Genomic DNA, 18,029 nt, shown 5'->3' on the forward strand with positions numbered 1-18,029 from the left:
TTTATTCGCCCTATGAAGCGAATCATTTCCTCGTTTTTTTTTCTTCACAATTTGTAGTTTTTTAATTGAAAGACGCGTGGGCATGGCATAATTATGGAAGGTAGTCTCATTGGAAAAGTTGACAATGGCAATTCTTTTTAATTAGTTTGCGGCATACAAAACTATCTGACTGGGATGTCAAAATTTGCTCCTGTATTTACTACATTATGGTTACCTGGTTATCGTTTTAATGCCTCGAACAAACAGGCGATATATCTATGGGGTGCACTCACCGTTTAACACATGAGTATATCCCCATTGCACCATTCTGTTTTCCGAAGTAGAAGGCTTAAAATTGCATGGGGCGACACACATATTCCGTTTTTATCACCAAATTTGAATTGATACCAGAAATAAGGTTTGGTTGGATATACATCGGAAATATTATTATGTTTTTTACGGCTCTTAGACTTCCGGAATGAATTTATCTGCTTGCAAAGCGTCTGGAATTTCTTCTCAATTTCCCCTAAACTAGAAATGTGTAGTTCGCGAACGAACTAGTTCAGATGCACGCTTCAGTTGAACAAGCATTTGAACTAGTTCAAAGTCGTTCATCTATCCGAAATATTAGATCGTTTGTTCTATGACAAAAGTTTGTCTTAGCCTAAGCTTAAAGCAACGAAAAACGTTTTTATGTAGAAAGCATTATGGTTATATTAAGGTATATTGCGATCAATGTTAATGTTGCAAAGAAAAAATTTTGGTCGAACTATTACAGAAGCAAAAAAACATTCTTAAGGAAAAAAATGCAAAACTCCTGTATTTACAATACCTACGTTTGGGAACTAAATAGCAAAGATCGTTCCGTGTACGATTCACAATCGTCGTTCACTAATGTATCTGTATCGGCAAAATATCCATGAGAGCTGAACTGGAAAGAGCGAGCTTCTTAATGAACTAAAAAGTACGACTCTACTCTAAACGAGTGCTCGAGGGAGAAAAGATGCACACATTTTATTCAGCAATCTTGTCGGTCATCGTTGACAATTTTTCAACACCGGCTTAACTAATGGACAGTATTGCCTTCATATTTAAAAGATGGTACATCCAGAATTGCTTCAAAATGTCGTTTGAAATCTTACCCTATGAAAAAGGCCGCACTTCAGGAAATAATTCTGAAGGTTTCTTGTCTCCTTTAAGTATACCGAACGTCATATCTCGACTAGCCGAGTCAATCTAGACATGTGTGTCCGTCCGTCCATTATAATTTGTAAACACGATACACACCACAGTTATGGATCAATCTTCACGAAATTTTGCATGTAGGATGGGTTCTGCCCAATGATTTTTTTTGGTAAACTTTTGGTAAAGATCTACTTAAATGCAATAAATTATCCATAAAATAATTGTATATATCTCTCGTTTTATCAAATTAGTTTAGCTTCTACCGTTCTTGATGATAAAACCACTTCTTCTACAGTTCACGAACGAACTAGCTCACTGAAAAGAGCTATTGAACTAGTTCTTACAAAGTTGTTCTTTTTTAGTTCATTAAAACTTTTTACTTTTTACTAACCTACTTTGATTTGGTCTAAATGAAAGCGATGTCGATCGCGTTTTATATTGTATATGGTACGATACTATATTATTTTTTTCGGAATTTTTGAGATTAAAAAGAAGTAATAGGTCCATAAAATCTTCTAAACCTTTTCATTACAAATACACATCCAATAGATCCATAAGTTCTTCTGAAACTTTACATAAAAAACCATGCCTAATAGTTTCACGAATTCTTCTTCGAAGGCCTATCCGAATTTTCCGTTTTCTCGAATCGTAAATAACTTCAGACACTGTTTTGACAAAGACCCCATATCAAAGCCTCACTAATTTAAAATTTTAGGAATATGGAGTTTAAAAAGTTTTACCCTGTCCAATTTTATTTCTTATAAACAACAACTGATCCGTTTATTATTTTTTCATTTTGGATACTCCTTTACGCTTTACCACTGTAATACGACGTCTCTTTTGCCTTGTGGATAATTTATATAAACCGAATATAACAAGTTCTCTAATAATGGCATATACAACTTCGGCGATACTTAGCACAGAAGCGCCCAAAAACAACCCCAATATGCCACCGAAATTTGATACCAGATCCAAATAGGTATACTGCAAACGAGATGAATATTTTGTTATCGTATTTTTGCCAAAATAAACTTCACCGGATATTACGGGCATCGTATCATTGGGACTAGAAGATATAACGATGTAATAAAATATGTAGAAATGGTTGAAATTATTCCGCGACTTACATGGGCAATGGCAAGACATTTAATTTGACCAAAAACAACAACGATTGACAGCTATTAAGGCAATCACATGACATACCACGTCTGGTGTCATTGATATACTCATCCTGATCGGGTTCTTTTAAATAATTGAAAATATCTGGGAGAAAAAAAGGTAATGTTAACAAAAATATTATCGGAATGTGCATCCCCTTTACTTACCACTATGGTCATACATGCACTGCAAATCAGAGACCTTGCATTCCTTCTCGGGTTGGTTGGCTGAAAGTTGTAGAATTGAATTTCAAAATCAAATATTATAATCTGCAGCAGCATTTCTTACGTATTCCCGGGAAGAACATCGATGTTGTACAGTTACAGGTATTCAGTAAAAATTTCTCCTCACATCGTACCAGGCAATTGTATTTGTGGAATGTCAGACCATCGATTTGATCGTATTTTGTCATTTCATCCTAGGAGCAGTAAATTACAAATTTTTAACTTCCCCAGCATAGATACGGACCCTAAGTATTCAAATTTGTTACTTACCGCAAATACACATTTCCGTTTGGCTGGAGCTATGTGGCGAGTATTTCTGGAGGTTTCAGTGATTATCGGTGTCACCATCAGACTATTGTGGGTATTTTTTTGCAGAATGTGAAATAACGTGTCACTCCATTCGTCAGCTTCTTTTACAAGAACCTAAAAAATATGAAGAGGTAAGTTGAATCTTCACTTCAGACTGGCTGAATTATGATTTCTATAAGAAATCTTCAATTCAGCATGGCTGAATTATGATTTCTATAGGAAATCTTCAATTCAGTCTGCCTGAATTATGATTTCTACAGGAAATCTTCAATTCAGCCTGGCTGAATTATGATTTCTATAGGAAATCTTCAATTCAGCCTGGCTGAATTATGATTTCTATAGGAAATCTTCAATTCAGCCTGGCTGAATTATGATTTCTATAGGAAATCTTCAATTCAGCCTGGCTGAATTATGATTTCTATAGGAAATCTTCAATTCAGCCTGGCTGAATTATGATTTCTATAGGAAATCTTCAATTCAGCCTGGCTGAATTATGATTTCTATAGGAAATCTTCAATTCAGCCTGGCTGAATTATGATTTCTATAGGAAATCTTCAATTCAGCCTGGCTGAATTATGACTTCTATAGGAAATCTTCAATTCAGCCTGGCTGAATTATGATTTCTATAGGAAATCTTCAATTCAGCCTGGCTGAATTATGATTTCTATAGGAAATCTTCAATTCAGCCTGGCTGAATTATGTCTTCTATAGGAAATCTTCAATTCAGCCTGGCTGAATTATGATTTCTATAGGAAATCTTCAATTCAGCCTGGCTGAATTATGACTTCTATAGGAAATCTTCAATTCAGCCTGGCTGAATTATGATTTCTATAGGAAATCTTCAATTCAGCCTGGCTGAATTATGATTTCTAAAGGAAAAATTGTATTCAGTCCGGCTTAACTATAAATTTATTGAGAAAACTTACCGTAAAGGCAAAGGGTATGGTTGTTCCCGGCCTAACCAGACTGCTATTATATCTTAACCTGAATGATAGCCCAGATCCTTCTCCTCCATATCGAGCTCTCCAGGGATAAAAATTGTCGGTCAGCTGCAATTTTTCGATGTTTTGATATTAGTTTCCTATATAGTTTCTCAATATTACCTTCTTTATTCTCGACTCTTTCGATATAACCGAATTAAAAACCAAACATGGACCCCTACCGGTATATTCGGGAACAAAAATTTTACAGCAGTCATGTTGAGTATTATCAAAACTACACCAAATAAAAATTTCATCACAACGCAGAGCCATAAATTTCGCCACATCTGAGAGTACAATATTTTCAACGGATCGGGGTATGTTTTTGGTCTTCAAAAACTCATCAATACTGCTTAGTCTGGTAAAGGTCATTCGATCCAACAATACCATTAGATTATAAAACGCTGTCTTAGCTTCTTTGGCGGCATAACGTGGCAGAAATCTGGCCTCAGCTGCCTTATAACGCATCCAATTGATGTGATTAACCGGACAGATAGCAACAGCAGGGAATGGAATTTCATAAATGGGTAAATGTGACGTTTCCACCACTGTCACAAGGACTTCTTCACGATGGCGTTGCGTAACCGTATTATAGAGCAGAATGCAGCCGATTAGTGCCGTCGTAACAATCAAACACCAAAATATCCGTACCACCGGTTTGGTGTGTGGTTCCCAAATGTGATTTACACCATGAATGGTGTTCTGGCAAAATTTCAATAAACGATGGGCTAGTCTTATCTGTATTTGTTTTTCTGCAGGTGTGGGTGGTTCTGGAGCTTCCTTGAAAATAAGCAATCCCTGAGGGTGATTGAAGTTGGTCTTTTTAAAGTAAACCAATTCGTTGGGATAATACATGACAGTGAGTTGTTGTGTTGACGACTTCCGAAGCGGGACTGTTCGGTTTCCTTTTTTCCTTTATGAACATATGTTGTTCCGATAATGCGGACATATTTCTTTATTATTTAATTACACGTTAGCCCTGTTTTATTTTCGAACATAAAAGTTTCAATGCAATATTCCTCTGGCTAATGTTTCAATTACCCATACACGTGTTAAACTTTTATTCTGTATGTATGTATTTATGCAATTAGGGTTACAAACATACAGGAAATAAAGTTATAATCGGAAAGTTGGTTTGGTGGTGACAGGAAGGCATATCCGCTTATTTATTAATGTCATCACTAGTTGCTAACTGTTCCAGATTTTTTTGTATATCCTAGTCATATTTTTTGTAAATAGAAGTTCATAGAAAATTGTCAATGTGACCTGATTAAAGACCATAATAACTTTGATGGAAAAAAGTCGGACGCCATGCTCGCCAAATCCGGACGCCATTCATAATACTTGTAATTAGGTTAAATTTTCGCTCAATACACTCTTATTTAATGCCCAGGGACGAACATTTGATACCGATGTGTCGAGCAATAAAAATTGTCTAAAAAACAGTCTGAACCGTTATATGGTACCGATGTCTTTGTTAATTGTCTGCTAGTAGGATGAGAAGATTAAACTGCAGATACTCAGGTTTGAAACTAGGAACTTCTACGTACTAAAACTTAAGCATACCATTATATTAGGTTGGGGAAAAAGAAATCCATTAGACCGGTCTTCGAAAATGTCGATAAAATCGGAGAAATGATCGACGGCTTATTGGCAGTCTTAAGGAGATAAAAATCGACTATAAAACTGTTTTAAACCATTTACACAAAGCTGGATTCAAAAAACAAAAAAAAAAACAAAAAAAAAAAAAATAGGATGGATCGAGTTTCCATTTGCGAAGCCTTGACCAAACGGAATGAGATAGACTCATTTCTTAAACAGATGGTGAGAAATGGATCACATACGATAACCTTGTACGAAAACGATCGATTGTACGAAAACGAACAATGAGCGATGAAGCACCTCAAACGGTGGCCATAGCAGGACTACCACCAGGAAGGTTCTGCTATGCATTTGGTGGGACTGGAAGGGTATTAAGTATTATGTGTTGCTTCCATATGGCCAAACGCTTAATTCTGATCTCTACTGATCAGAAACGGCCAGAATTGACCAATAGGAGAGGTGTCGTGTTTCAACAGCACAACGCTAGTCCACACACATTTACAGTGACTCGCCAGAAACTTCGGGAACTTGGCTGGGAAGTACTAATTCATCCGCCGAACTTGGCACCAAGCGATTATCATCTCTTTTTTGCATTGCAAAATTTCTTTAATGATTATTAAAGTAGGACTGGGCAACTTTGGGTATAGTTTACATATATATCCTAACAATTTCATGTCAATGCCCGAAGGAGAATTGACATTGGCGCAATTTAGTACGCCATGTAAAATTTCGTGCAGATCGAAAGGTATATGGATACTTTGGTGCACCAACTACATAAAATCGGACCAATCTATATATGGGAGCTATATCTAAATCTGAACCGATTTTCACGAAACTTAGCACACATAATTCTACACTCAATTCAGTACCCTATGCCAAATTTCGTGCAAATGGAAAGATATATAGGGTCTTTGGTGCACCATTTACATTAAATCGGACGAAAATATATATGGGAGCTACATTTACTTCTGAACCGATTTTCACGTAACTTAACACACATCATTCTACACTCAATTTAGTACCCTATGCCAAATTTCGTGCAAATCGAAAGATAAATAGGAACCTTGGTGCACCATTTGTCTTAAATCGGACGAAAATATCTATGGGAGCTATATTTAAATCTGAACCGATTTTCACGAAACTTAACACACATCATTCTACACTTAATTCAGTACGCTATGCCAAATTTCGTGCAAACCGAAAGATACATAGGGACTTTGGTACACCAATTACATAAAATCGGACGAAACTATATAAGGGAGCTATATCTAAATCTTAACCGATTTTTATGAAACTTAACACACATCATTCAAGACGTAATTCATTACGTTGTGCAAAATTTCGTGCAAACCTAAAGATATTAAGGTACTTTGGTGCACCATTTACATTAAATCGCACGAAAATATATATGGGAGCTATATCTAAATCTGAACCGATTTTCACGAAACTTAACACACATCATTCTAAACCCATTTCATTACGCTGTGCCAGATTTCGTGCAAATCGAGAAATATATAGGGACTTTGGTGCACCATTTACATAAAATCGGACGAAAATATATATGGGAGCTACATTTAATTCTGAACCGATTTTTACGAAACTTAACACACATCATTCTAGACCTAATTAATTACGCTGTGCCAAATTTCGTGCAAATCGAAAGATAGATAGGGAATTTGCTACACAATTTACCTTAAATCGGACGAAAATATATATGGGAGCTATATCCAAATCTGAACCGATTTTCAGGAAAGTTTACACACATCGTTCTGGACTTAAATCAGTACGCTATACCAAATTTCGTGCAAATCGAAATTTATATAGAGACTTTGGGGCACCATTTACATTAAATCGGACAAAAATATATATAGGAGCTATGTCTAAATCTGAACCGATTTTCAGGAAACTTAACACACACCATTCTATACCCAATTCATTACGTTGTGCCAAATTTCGTGCAAATCGAGAGGTATATAGGGACTTTGGTGCACCATTTATATTAAATCGGAAGAAAATATATATGGGAGCTATATCTAAATCTGAACCGATTTTTATGAAACTTAACACACATTATTCTAGACCTAATTCATTACCTGTGCCAAATTTCATGCAAAGCGAAAGATATTAAGGTACTTTGGTGCACCATTTACATTAAATCAGACGAAAATATATATGGGAGCTATATATGAATTTGAACCGATTAGAACCGATCGAGCAAATAATCCGACCAAAAACGTATCGAAAATACTCAAGAGATCGAAAATTGGAAATGATAGCTTCCAATATTAATAGGGAGATTTGGTACACAGTGAGAACCAAAAATACCAATTAGGTTGAAAACCGTGTCCAACATCCTCGAAATACCGAAAACTGTCAGGTTCCGTTATATGGATGTTATACCTTAATTTGGACCAACATAGAAAATTTTTGGAATAACTATTTGTTACTCAATATTAAATCAAAAAATAATTTTGAGTTGAACCCACGTTTTTGGCCTAGGAGCTAATACGGTTGTCTAAAAACTATTTTTATTACTCTATGTTCGGAAAATCACCATAATATTGAAAAAAAATGGTCCAACGTTACCAGAAATTACTAGAACTAGTAAAAATAAATATTTATACACATAAATTTTTGTACACATGAATTACTCACTATTACCTTCTACCACATATATCTACGAGGGCAGTTCGGAAAGTTCTTAGCCTAGCACAAACATCGCGATATAAACAGAAAATGGTTAAGTGTTTTGGAAACTTCCATATTTGTTATAAACACATGTTAAATTTAGTTTCGATCTGGCAACACCTTCATGCTGGCAACACCGGATGCGTTCAAAAATGACGCATCCGTAATTTTTACAATGAAAAAAATAGAAATGCGTGCTTTCATTGTAAAATTTGACGACTCAGTATGTCATGATGAGGCGTTTCCATGCTGAAATGATTTCATTTTTGAGTGTTTTAAAGTGTTGTGAATATAATTCCGTTACCATTTTTTTGTAATATATGGCATTAAAATGTTACTTTTTGCCTCAGACCCAGATTTGTAAATATTATATAAATTTTTTTGAGATAACATTCCTTCAGTAAAATTCTGTAGCCTATTTATTGATGTGGACTCCAAAATGTCTACTATAGAATAATACAATAACACAAATTTACTTTGTCTATAAATATTTTATTTTATCTCATCTGAAGATACTTCCTTACAGCTCGTTTACTGAGATTATCAATCTCTAAACAAAATCCGTATCAACTGGTCTACAGAGACCCCCTTTCAACACCTATACAGATCGACTTCACTAAAACCCATTCACCAAAACCCTTCATAAATCCATCAAGAAACATTGGCTTCAGTTGACCGATAAGTTTAGCCTCAATGTGAAATCAAATTTATGAAATCATTTAGTGAGTCAATATTCACCTCGCAGATTTGACCAAAATGACATTTTCATCATTAAATTCCATTACAACTTCGTGGCATTTATTTGCCCTTGAGCATATCCTTTTTTAACTTTTACAACATTAACACGTGATTTTTTACGACGATTTGCCAATTTATATAGACAAAATACGAAAGAAGCTCTCATTAATCCATAAAATACTTCAAAAATACTTAAAACAGAGGCGCCCAAACACAGACCCATAATGCCACCGAAATTCGATATTAAATCCAAATAGGTGTATTGTAAACGGGCTGCATATTTGGTTAAAGTGTTTTTGTTAAAATACACATCGGCAGAGATTTCGGGATAGCTTTCATTGATGCTGAAATAAGATTTTATTAGTTTACTAATTTTAATATAATAATTGTTGATGGGCTTACTTGGCTAGTGGTAGGGTGTTTAAATTCACCAAATACACCATCGATTTACAGCTATTGATACAATCACATGTCATACCACGTCGTGTATCATTGATGTACTCATCCTGGAGTGGACCTTTTATATAACTGAAAACATCTGCAAATGAATGAAATAGTAGTGGATTATACTCCAGTTACGACATTCGGGGTCCCACTTACCTCGATGCTCATAAATACATTTTAAATCTGATACCCTACACTCCTTGTCGGGATTATTAGCTATAATTTGAAAATTATATGAAATGGAAAATAAATAGTTGATATTTTTAGAAAAAGAAACATGCATAATTAAATGCAGATAATTCATAATGACTAGCGACCACAAATGTTAACAAAATATATGGATTATCGATTTAACGATATAGATTTGTATAAAGTCAAGTGTATATTAAATTTGTTATACCGTTTGTAACACCTCAAAATATTCGTTAGATACTACTTTATTGTCTCAGGATACAATTCTATGTCGATTTTTTTATCCGTCTGTCTGTTAAAATTGGGTGGCGTAGGTAGATACCAAGTATGATAGATACCAAGCAAGGGCTCTGATTGACTTGGTCTTTCTTTTCATTGGTCCCTCTTTCATCTCAATTGTGGACACTGACCTCCCCGCGGTGCCATCTGGGGAGCTATTTCCATCACCCGATGAAATAGTGAGCTAATAAGAAATATAAACAAGTGAAAAAGCGTTAAGTTCGGCAGGGCCGAACTTTGGATACCCTGCACCATAGATATACTGACAGATACTTGAAATGGAAATATAGGGAACAAAAAGTGACTTTTTTACAAACTGATTATGTAAACCATAATCTACACCAAATACAAATTTCAGCAATTTTTAATGGATATTTATACCCTCAGCCATATGGCTAATGAAGATGCATACACTTTGATACTGTCAAAATGTGCCTCATCGAAATATTGGTTCTAGACCCCATGTTTCTTTAGACCAAATCCGTTTCAGAAAATTTCGATTTCATCCAAACTTTGCCTATCTTATTATTTCTTCCAAACTTAGTTCAAGTTCGAAGATGGGGAATATCGGTACACTCCTTCTGGAACCTGCATACAGGGGCTAGGTCTAAACGCGGGCTATAGTTCATTATCGATATCCTCCGCAGATGAAATGATTACAAGAGAGTCTTAGAACTAAACCCAAAACGCGAAACAAATTAGATAACTATTTTAATATAAAAAAGGGGGTAGGGAGATTAGTTACCATATACGACTACAAAATACCAAATAGCTGCGAATTCGATTGAAAAACGCGCTCAAGAACCCCAAAATACCGAAAATTGGGGGGTACCCTTATATGGGGGCTGCCCGAAAAAATGGGCCCATATTCATAATTTTTTTGTGAAGAGATTTGGCACCTACTAAGAAATCAAAATACAAAATTACATCCAATTCGGTGGAAAAATACGATCAAAACCCCAAAATACTGAAAATTCGGAAGTGCAGTTATATTGGGGCTACCTCTGTGGAGACATTTAGTACCCAATAAGAACCCAATGTACCCAATTTCAGCGAATTCGGTTGAAAAACGCACTCAAGAACTCAAAAATACCGAAACTTGGGGAGTACCCTTATATGGGAGCTATACCTAAACGTGGACTGATATATCCCATCTTCGAACTTCACCTGCCTGCAGACCAAAGACAACCCTATGCAAAATTTCAGCACTCTATCTCAATTCCTTCAGAAGATAGCGTGATTGCAACAGGCGGACGGACATGACTAGATCGCCTTAGAATTTTACCCTGATCAAGAATATATATACTTTATAGGGTCGGAAATGAATATTTCGATGAGTTACAAACGGAATGACAAAATTAATATACCCTCCATACTATGGTGGAGGGTATAAAAAAATGGGTTGAGGCGTCGGGTTAGTTGCCCACTCTACTATGAAAAAACAAAGAAAAAGGAAACCAAACCCACCTAATGTTAACGACCCCCGCAAATGTATAAAGGACCGCGATCTGCGAATCTTGGAATGTGCGTACGTTGTACAGAACAGGCGCAGTGTTCGCTTTGGCGGATGTACTCAAGAAGTACAAAGCTGATATTATTGCCTTACAGAAATGCGATGGAAAGGGATTGGTGTAAATAAATCAGATGATTACGCACAGTATTATAGTTGTCATGAAACGAGACATGAATTTGGCTGCGGATTTATGGTTAACAGAAGAATTAAAGACCTCGTCTCCAGATTCACTCCAGTAGATGAGCGAATTGATATAATCCGTATAAACGCGAAGTTCTACTACATGAGTCTCATTTGCGCTTCGACCGAAGATAAAGATGAAAAGAACAACGATATATGTTACGAGCGCCTAGAAACATAATATAACCGCTGCCCTGTCCATGACATTAAATTTCTGCTAAGAGATTTTAATGCAAACATCGGAAGGGAAAATGTTTTTGGCCCCACCGTCCGAAAATTCAGTATCCATGAATAAACAGGTGACAATGGCATGAGGTTGATTGACTTCACGGCAGCAAAAAAAAAAAAAAAAAAACATGGTAGTTAGCAGCACCAGATTCAAGCATCTCGATATACACAAGGCCACATTGATTTCTCCTGATCAAGCAACGAGAAATCAAATTGATCATGTAGTGATAGACGGACGGAAGGCATTCATCCAGTGTTTTAGACGTTCGGAGCGAATATCGATTCGGACCATTGCCTTGTAGCAGGCAAGGTTCGCACTCGTCTTTAAATAGAAGCAAAACTGCAATCTAACTCAACACTAGACGTCGAAAAACTGACAACATAACATGTTGCAGAAGCCTCCTCCGCTCATCTTACCCACTTGCTTGACGAAAGCACGCCTTGTCCTGATAATAATATAAAAGCACAATGACAGAGAATTGCCCACTCCTTACAAACTGCAGCAAAAGCAACAATTGTGTACGAAAGACGACCATCAAGAAAAACGCAGCGATTAGGGCAACCCTGCAAGCAGTAGCAAAAAGCAATGCGATAGAGAATTATCGGGAGAAAAGAAGAGAGGAGAAACGTACATTAAAAAAAAGAACAATGAGCAAGAAAAACGTGAGCAAATCGAGATGTAAAGAAGTCAAAATTAAGTCCGAAAATTAGGAATGCCCAATGATTGGTATCTCAGCATCCTGTGTCCCGTGCACAAAAAATAAGACGAGATATGTGCCAACTATAGGGGAATAAGTCTCCTTCCCATCGCATACAACTTGCTGTCCAGGGTGCTGTGTGAACGACTGAAGCCAATGGACAATGACATTATTGGATCATAACAAGAAAAATTATCCCAAAGATCTATGGGCCGATCTAGGTCGATGGTAACTACGAGCTTTACCACCTATCGACGGACATCGACATAGTCAATTGTATTGCGCTGCGGCGACTACGGTGGCTAGGCCATGTTGCGCTAATGGATGAAAATGCACCAGCTCAAAAGCCATATAAAAGCGAGCTTACTGATGGTTTACCCAGATGGGGAAGGCCAGGAATTCGATTGAAAGATCATGTGGAGGATAACATTTCGAAAGATGGTCTTTATAATTGAAATAGCTGTGCACAAGACGCGCCTGGAATTTTTTAAAGCTCGGTTTATGAATCGAATGTCCCTTCTCAAGCCAGCTAAGTAGGTATGTGAAAATTGGAATTTCGGGATATTATGGTCACGAGCGATTTAAGGAATTTTAAAAGCACACCACGTGGTGGTGGTATATAAAGTTCGACCCGGCCAAACTTAATGTCGGGTTTACTTGTTATGCATTTTGAAAGTCATAGGCGGATTTTTAAACCCATGTGACTGTAATTTGGCATTCCTTGTTATTGATCCGTCCGTGTGGATCCACCTCATGGTGGGTATTGAGTATTCGATTTATAGGTTTTCTACAAAGGTTTTTTACTTACGTATGCCTGGGAAAAACATAGACATTGTACAGTTACAGGCATCTAATAAATATCTCTGCTCACACTGCACCCGACAATTGACCTTGTTAAATTGCAGGCCCTCAATTCGATAGTATTTACGGGATTTTTCATTCTGAAAGAAATTAAAAAAAATATTAAAATGTTTTCTCATGAAAAATGGAACCACTCTATTTAATAAAAGATATAATTTTTTGTATAGAAGTTCGACTGTAATATATTAAGGTCGGAATATAATGAACCTTACCGGAAATAAACATTTACGTTTCGCTGGATTAATGTGACGAGTATTTCGAGAGGTCTCGGTTATTATTGGTGTTACCATCAAACTAGTATGTGTATTCTCATGCAGAATATTAAATAGAGAATCACTCCATTCTTCGGATTCTTTAATTAGGACCTAAAAAAATAATAAAGATGTTACCAAAAGTTTCATTCATGGTTTTTTTTCTATAATTACTTACACTAAAAGCAAATGGTACATCAGATTCGGGTCTAATAACACTGCTATTATAACGCAGTTTAAATGATAAACCTGAACGTTCTCCACTCGATCGGGCTCTCCATGGATAATAGTTATCAGTTAACTGAAAATAAATAAAAAACAAAGTCAATGAATTTCACAGGTCCGAAGTTTTAAAATCTACTCCATAAATTCTATGGAACATCTTGGACTTATTAGTGATATTTTTAAAAATGCCCATAGGAAATTAGGTGGACGGGAGCTATGACAGAGCATGGGTCAATATGAAGCAATTTCTGTGAGTATGTGTATCGCCTCATACCAAACATTTTTACCTTCTTAATTTTCGACTCCTTCGATATGACCGAATTGAATACCAAACACACACCCTTTTCCGTATATTCGGGAACGAAAATTTTACAACAATCATGTTGCGTTTCATCGTACGAACACCAACGGAAAATTTCATCACAACGCAGTGCCATATATTTAGCCACTTCCGATAGTACAATATTTCGTACCGACCGCGGTACTTTCTTTGTGTTTAAGAACTCCTTTATAGGATCCAGTCTGGAGAAGGTAATACGTTCCATTAAAACCATTAAATTAAAGAAGGAACGTTTTGCCTCCTTGGCTGTATAGCGTGGTAGGAATTTTTCCTCAGCCGCCTTGTAACGCATCCAATTGATGTGATTGAAGGGACAAACGGCCACTGCGGGAAAACTAATTTTATGTATGGGTAAATGTGATGTTTCGACCACTGTAACAAGGACTTCTTCACCATGACGCTTGGTCACATCGATGTACAGAACTATGCAACCAATTAAGGCGGCTATTACCACCAATAACCAAAATAGTCGTACCGCAGGCCGTTCCCTCGGTTCGAAAATATGATTTACACCATGTATGGAGTTTTTACAAAATTGTAGCAGACGTTGCAAAACTCTGTTTTTGAAATATTTTTGTGGTCGCCGGGGGTTGTTTTGATGGACTGCAGCTTCGTTGAAGGTTAGCAGTCCGTTTGGATGTTTGAAATTGGTTTTCTTAAAATAAGCCAATTCGTTAGGGTAAAACATGATTACGGTGCACTTCGTTCGATGGCGTCCAAAATGAAACTGAGTATTTGAAATTGCTGGCCTTGCACCTTAATGTGACGATACGTAATTATTTTTATATTAACGAGTTGTAAATAAAATTAATAATAATTTTTATGTATTTCGTTGTTATAACTTTTTTGTATGAAGAAGAAAGTTTGTCTATAATAATATATATTTTATATATCATTAAAGGTAAAATCGGTAGACTGGTTATCAATTAATGATTTTGAAAGAAAATTTACCATAAATGCCATACAATCATGATATATTTATATAAAGATAGTTTAGAACTATAAGACATGGTTATACAACCATGATTCATCACCAGTTCTGTCTTTTATGATGGGGATCGTAGATGACGATGTTCAGTAGCACCAGAGCGATATCCATGCGATGTTGTTTTGGCTCAGAATTCAAAAAAATAAGTAAAAATTTATGAGCCTTCAAATGGTATGCATATAAGTTTAATCGGTTGTTTAAAAACAATATAATAATCGGGACCCTGACCTGTTTCACACAAATAATTTTTACCATAATCCGACAGCTCTTTATAATTTACAATCAAAATACTTACTTACTTAGCTGGCTCGATACAGAACATTTGTTCCATAAGCCGAACTTAAAAAAATGCAGTCGCGTCGTTCAATTTTTCCAATTTGAAAAAGTATGCTTTGATACGTCTCCACTTGATCTTTCCATCGAATTCGTCGCCTTCTCCCTCTGGTTCGCTTCTATATGCTTTTTGAGCTGGGTATCTTCATCCATTCTCACAAAATGCCATATCCACCGTAGTCGGTGCAGCTCAATACGACTGACTATGTTGTCCGAGAATAGATGGTGGAACTCATGGTTCATTCCATCCACCATAGCAGCCTCTGTTGGCCAACACTACCCTTCTCCGAATTTCAAAACTGATTTCATTAGTTTTATTTATGGCATTACAGAGGTAAATAAAATCTTTGACTACCTCGAAGCTGCAGTTTTCAAGTTTCCCAGTTGGTTCGAGTCTACTGGACGGCTTGCCCGTTGATACCATCGGCTTGGTCTTCTCGTCATTTACTGTCAGACCAACTTTGTTAGACTCCTTCTCAAAGGTAGCTGTTACCTCTCGCAATGTTCGTCCCATTATATCGATGTTATCGGCGTAGGCGAGTAACATGTGTTTTTTGGTGTACAGAGAGCCATTTCTGTTCACCTTTGCGTCTTGTATGACCTTTTCAAGCAGGATGTTAAAAAGATCACACGACAAACGGTCACCTTGTCTGAATCCTCGTTCGGTATTGAAGGGCTCCGATAAGGTCGATGTTATCGGCGTAGGCGAGTAAAATGTGTTGTTTGATGTACAGAGTGACATTTCTGTTCACCTTTGCGTCTCGTATGACCTTTTCCAACAGGATGTTAAAAAGATCACACGACAAACTGTCACCTTGTCAGAATCCTCGTTCGGTATTGAAGGGCTCCGATGGGTCATTTCCGACCTTAACTTCTGACCTTGTGCCACTTAAAGTTATCCTGCGTAGCCATATTAATTTTGCAGAAATGCCGAACGCAGGCATGACTTTAAACATCTCACAACGAATAGAACTGTTGAATGTGGCTTTATAGTCAACGAATAGGTGGTATGTGTCGATGTATTTTTCGTGGGTCTTTTTCAGAGTGAAAAACTGGTTTATGATGGATTTGTCACACCATTATTGATATTGGCGACAGTCGTCATATCTCCTTTTTTACATTTCGCGCACGTTTTTAATGTACTTTCTTCGTTCTTTTGAAAACACGTTTCTCCTCTCCTCTTTCCTCACGATAATTCTCCATCACATTACGTGTTGCTACTGTCTGTAGGGTTGCCTTAAACGCTGCGTTTTTCGCCTCAGTAGCATTGCACACTCCTGATTGTTCCATGGGATTATTGATGGTGGTTTTCGGTATTGAAGTGTTGGTTTTGTTGCAGTTTGAAGGGATTGGGAAATTGTTTGTCATTGTGCTTCTATATTATTATCGGGACAAGGAGTGAAATCGTCTAGCAAGTGGGTAAGTTGAGCGGAATAGGCTTCTGCTACGTGGTGTGTTTGCAGCTTTTCAGCGTCGAGTTTCGGTTTTGTGTTAGATGCAATGGTCCGAATTGATAATCACTCCTCGGATCGATGAAACGTCTAAAACAGTGTTGGACAAAAATGAATTGAGAGAAAGTGTGTCCGAACGTAACAAAGAATAGACCATGTAAAAAGAAACCAGTAAGGAAAGTTCAAAAGTCGGACGGGGCCGACTATATGATACCCTTCACAAATTTGGGTACATACAAGAGATGCTCATATGTACAATATCCTTTAGATAGAATAGTCATATCATCTTTGGAGGACCATTGAAATGGAATCTAACGAAATTACCTGCGTGAAGTTGTAGATATTTGAACTAAAATCTGACGAAACTATATATGGGAGCTATATCTAAATCTGAACCGATTTCAACAAAACTTGGAATATATAAATCTAGACCTACTTCCATACTCTGTGGAGAATTGTGTCCCAATCGGACCAATATTGGGAGTTTGGTGCACCATTTACCTAAAATCGGACGAAAATATATATGGGAGCTATATCTAAATCTGAACCGATTTTCTGTTTACCCATCGATCCTCAGTACGACATGCCTGGTCTAAAACAATAGATAAATGCCTTCCGTCTATGATAACATGATTAATTTGATTTCTCGTTGTTTGATCGGAAGAAAGCCCGGTGGCCTTGTGTATATCAAGAAGCTTGATTCTGGTGCTGCTAGCTAGAGAGATTGATGTAGAAAAACGTCGCTTTTATACGGGGTTTCCTTTACTTTTTCATAGCATGTGTTTTCTAAGTGTGGGCAACTAACCCGATAAACATGTTAAAGCCAATCAGAGCCGTTCCTTGGTATATATCATCCCCTACGTCCCCCTATTTACATTTTGTGAACTGACTATATTATTTTGCTTCTGAAGGTGTATCGCTATAATATGTGTCTTTTTTCATAGATTCCCCCCTGTACACATGATTTAATTATAGCATACCTTTATTGAAGTTCTTTCATAAACTTCATGGAGGTGTTTATGATAGTGACAAAAATATACAACTTCCTTCTAGTGTGCAATTTTGTCAATAAACTTTACTAAATCACTTAATAATCCCACTAACTAATTTGTTAGTTGTAATAACGAATGTCCGATTCGTAGGCAGGAAACCAACTAACTGTAAAGCCTACATCTTTACAGTC

At 36.7% G+C, this 18,029-nt stretch overlaps 2 protein-coding genes across 2 annotated transcripts; both read right to left on the reverse strand.

Annotated features, from left to right (window-relative positions):
* Positions 1-1,947: 1,947 nt before the first annotated feature.
* On the reverse strand, positions 1,948-4,690 carry LOC133331047 (pickpocket protein 19-like). The gene is made up of 7 exons (XM_061539451.1): positions 3,959-4,690; positions 3,782-3,904; positions 2,817-2,969; positions 2,611-2,740; positions 2,490-2,549; positions 2,292-2,427; positions 1,948-2,230 (listed from the first exon to the last, which is right to left on the reverse strand). Exons 1-7 carry the CDS (start codon positions 4,688-4,690, stop codon positions 1,948-1,950), a joined length of 1,617 nt encoding a protein of 538 aa, XP_061395435.1.
* Positions 4,691-8,906: 4,216 nt separating this feature from the next.
* Positions 8,907-14,762, reverse strand: LOC133331048 (pickpocket protein 19-like). Its single transcript, XM_061539452.1, has 7 exons — positions 14,022-14,762; positions 13,688-13,810; positions 13,471-13,623; positions 13,206-13,338; positions 9,464-9,523; positions 9,266-9,401; positions 8,907-9,207 (listed from the first exon to the last, which is right to left on the reverse strand). Exons 1-7 carry the CDS (start codon positions 14,760-14,762, stop codon positions 8,907-8,909), a joined length of 1,647 nt encoding a protein of 548 aa, XP_061395436.1.
* Between the last annotated feature and the right edge of the window lie 3,267 nt (positions 14,763-18,029).

The sequence above is a fragment of the Musca vetustissima genome, unplaced genomic scaffold (genome assembly GCF_032173495.1).
Source record: "Musca vetustissima isolate MV318-11 ecotype Yass unplaced genomic scaffold, APGP_CSIRO_Mvet_v1 utg26523, whole genome shotgun sequence".
Taxonomy (NCBI): domain Eukaryota; kingdom Metazoa; phylum Arthropoda; class Insecta; order Diptera; family Muscidae; genus Musca; species Musca vetustissima.

Bases quoted from the DNA above. Each gene is read 5' to 3' on its own strand.
- LOC133331047 (XM_061539451.1), bottom strand. From the start codon at position 4,690: ATGTATTATCCCAACGAATTGGTTTACTTTAAAAAGACCAACTTCAAT. The intron at 3,905-3,958 runs GTAATATTGAGA...GAAAAATTGCAG, and splicing joins AAGAGTCGAGAATAAAGAAG to CTGACCGACAATTTTTATCC. The intron at 2,550-2,610 runs GTAAGAAATGCT...TACAACTTTCAG, and splicing joins GATGTTCTTCCCGGGAATAC to CCAACCAACCCGAGAAGGAA.
- LOC133331048 (XM_061539452.1), bottom strand. From the start codon at position 14,762: ATGTTTTACCCTAACGAATTGGCTTATTTTAAGAAAACCAATTTCAAA. The intron at 13,624-13,687 runs GTAAGTAATTAT...TTATTTTTTTAG, and splicing joins ATGTACCATTTGCTTTTAGT to GTCCTAATTAAAGAATCCGA. The intron at 9,208-9,265 runs GTAAGCCCATCA...ATCTTATTTCAG, and splicing joins AACACCCTACCACTAGCCAA to CATCAATGAAAGCTATCCCG.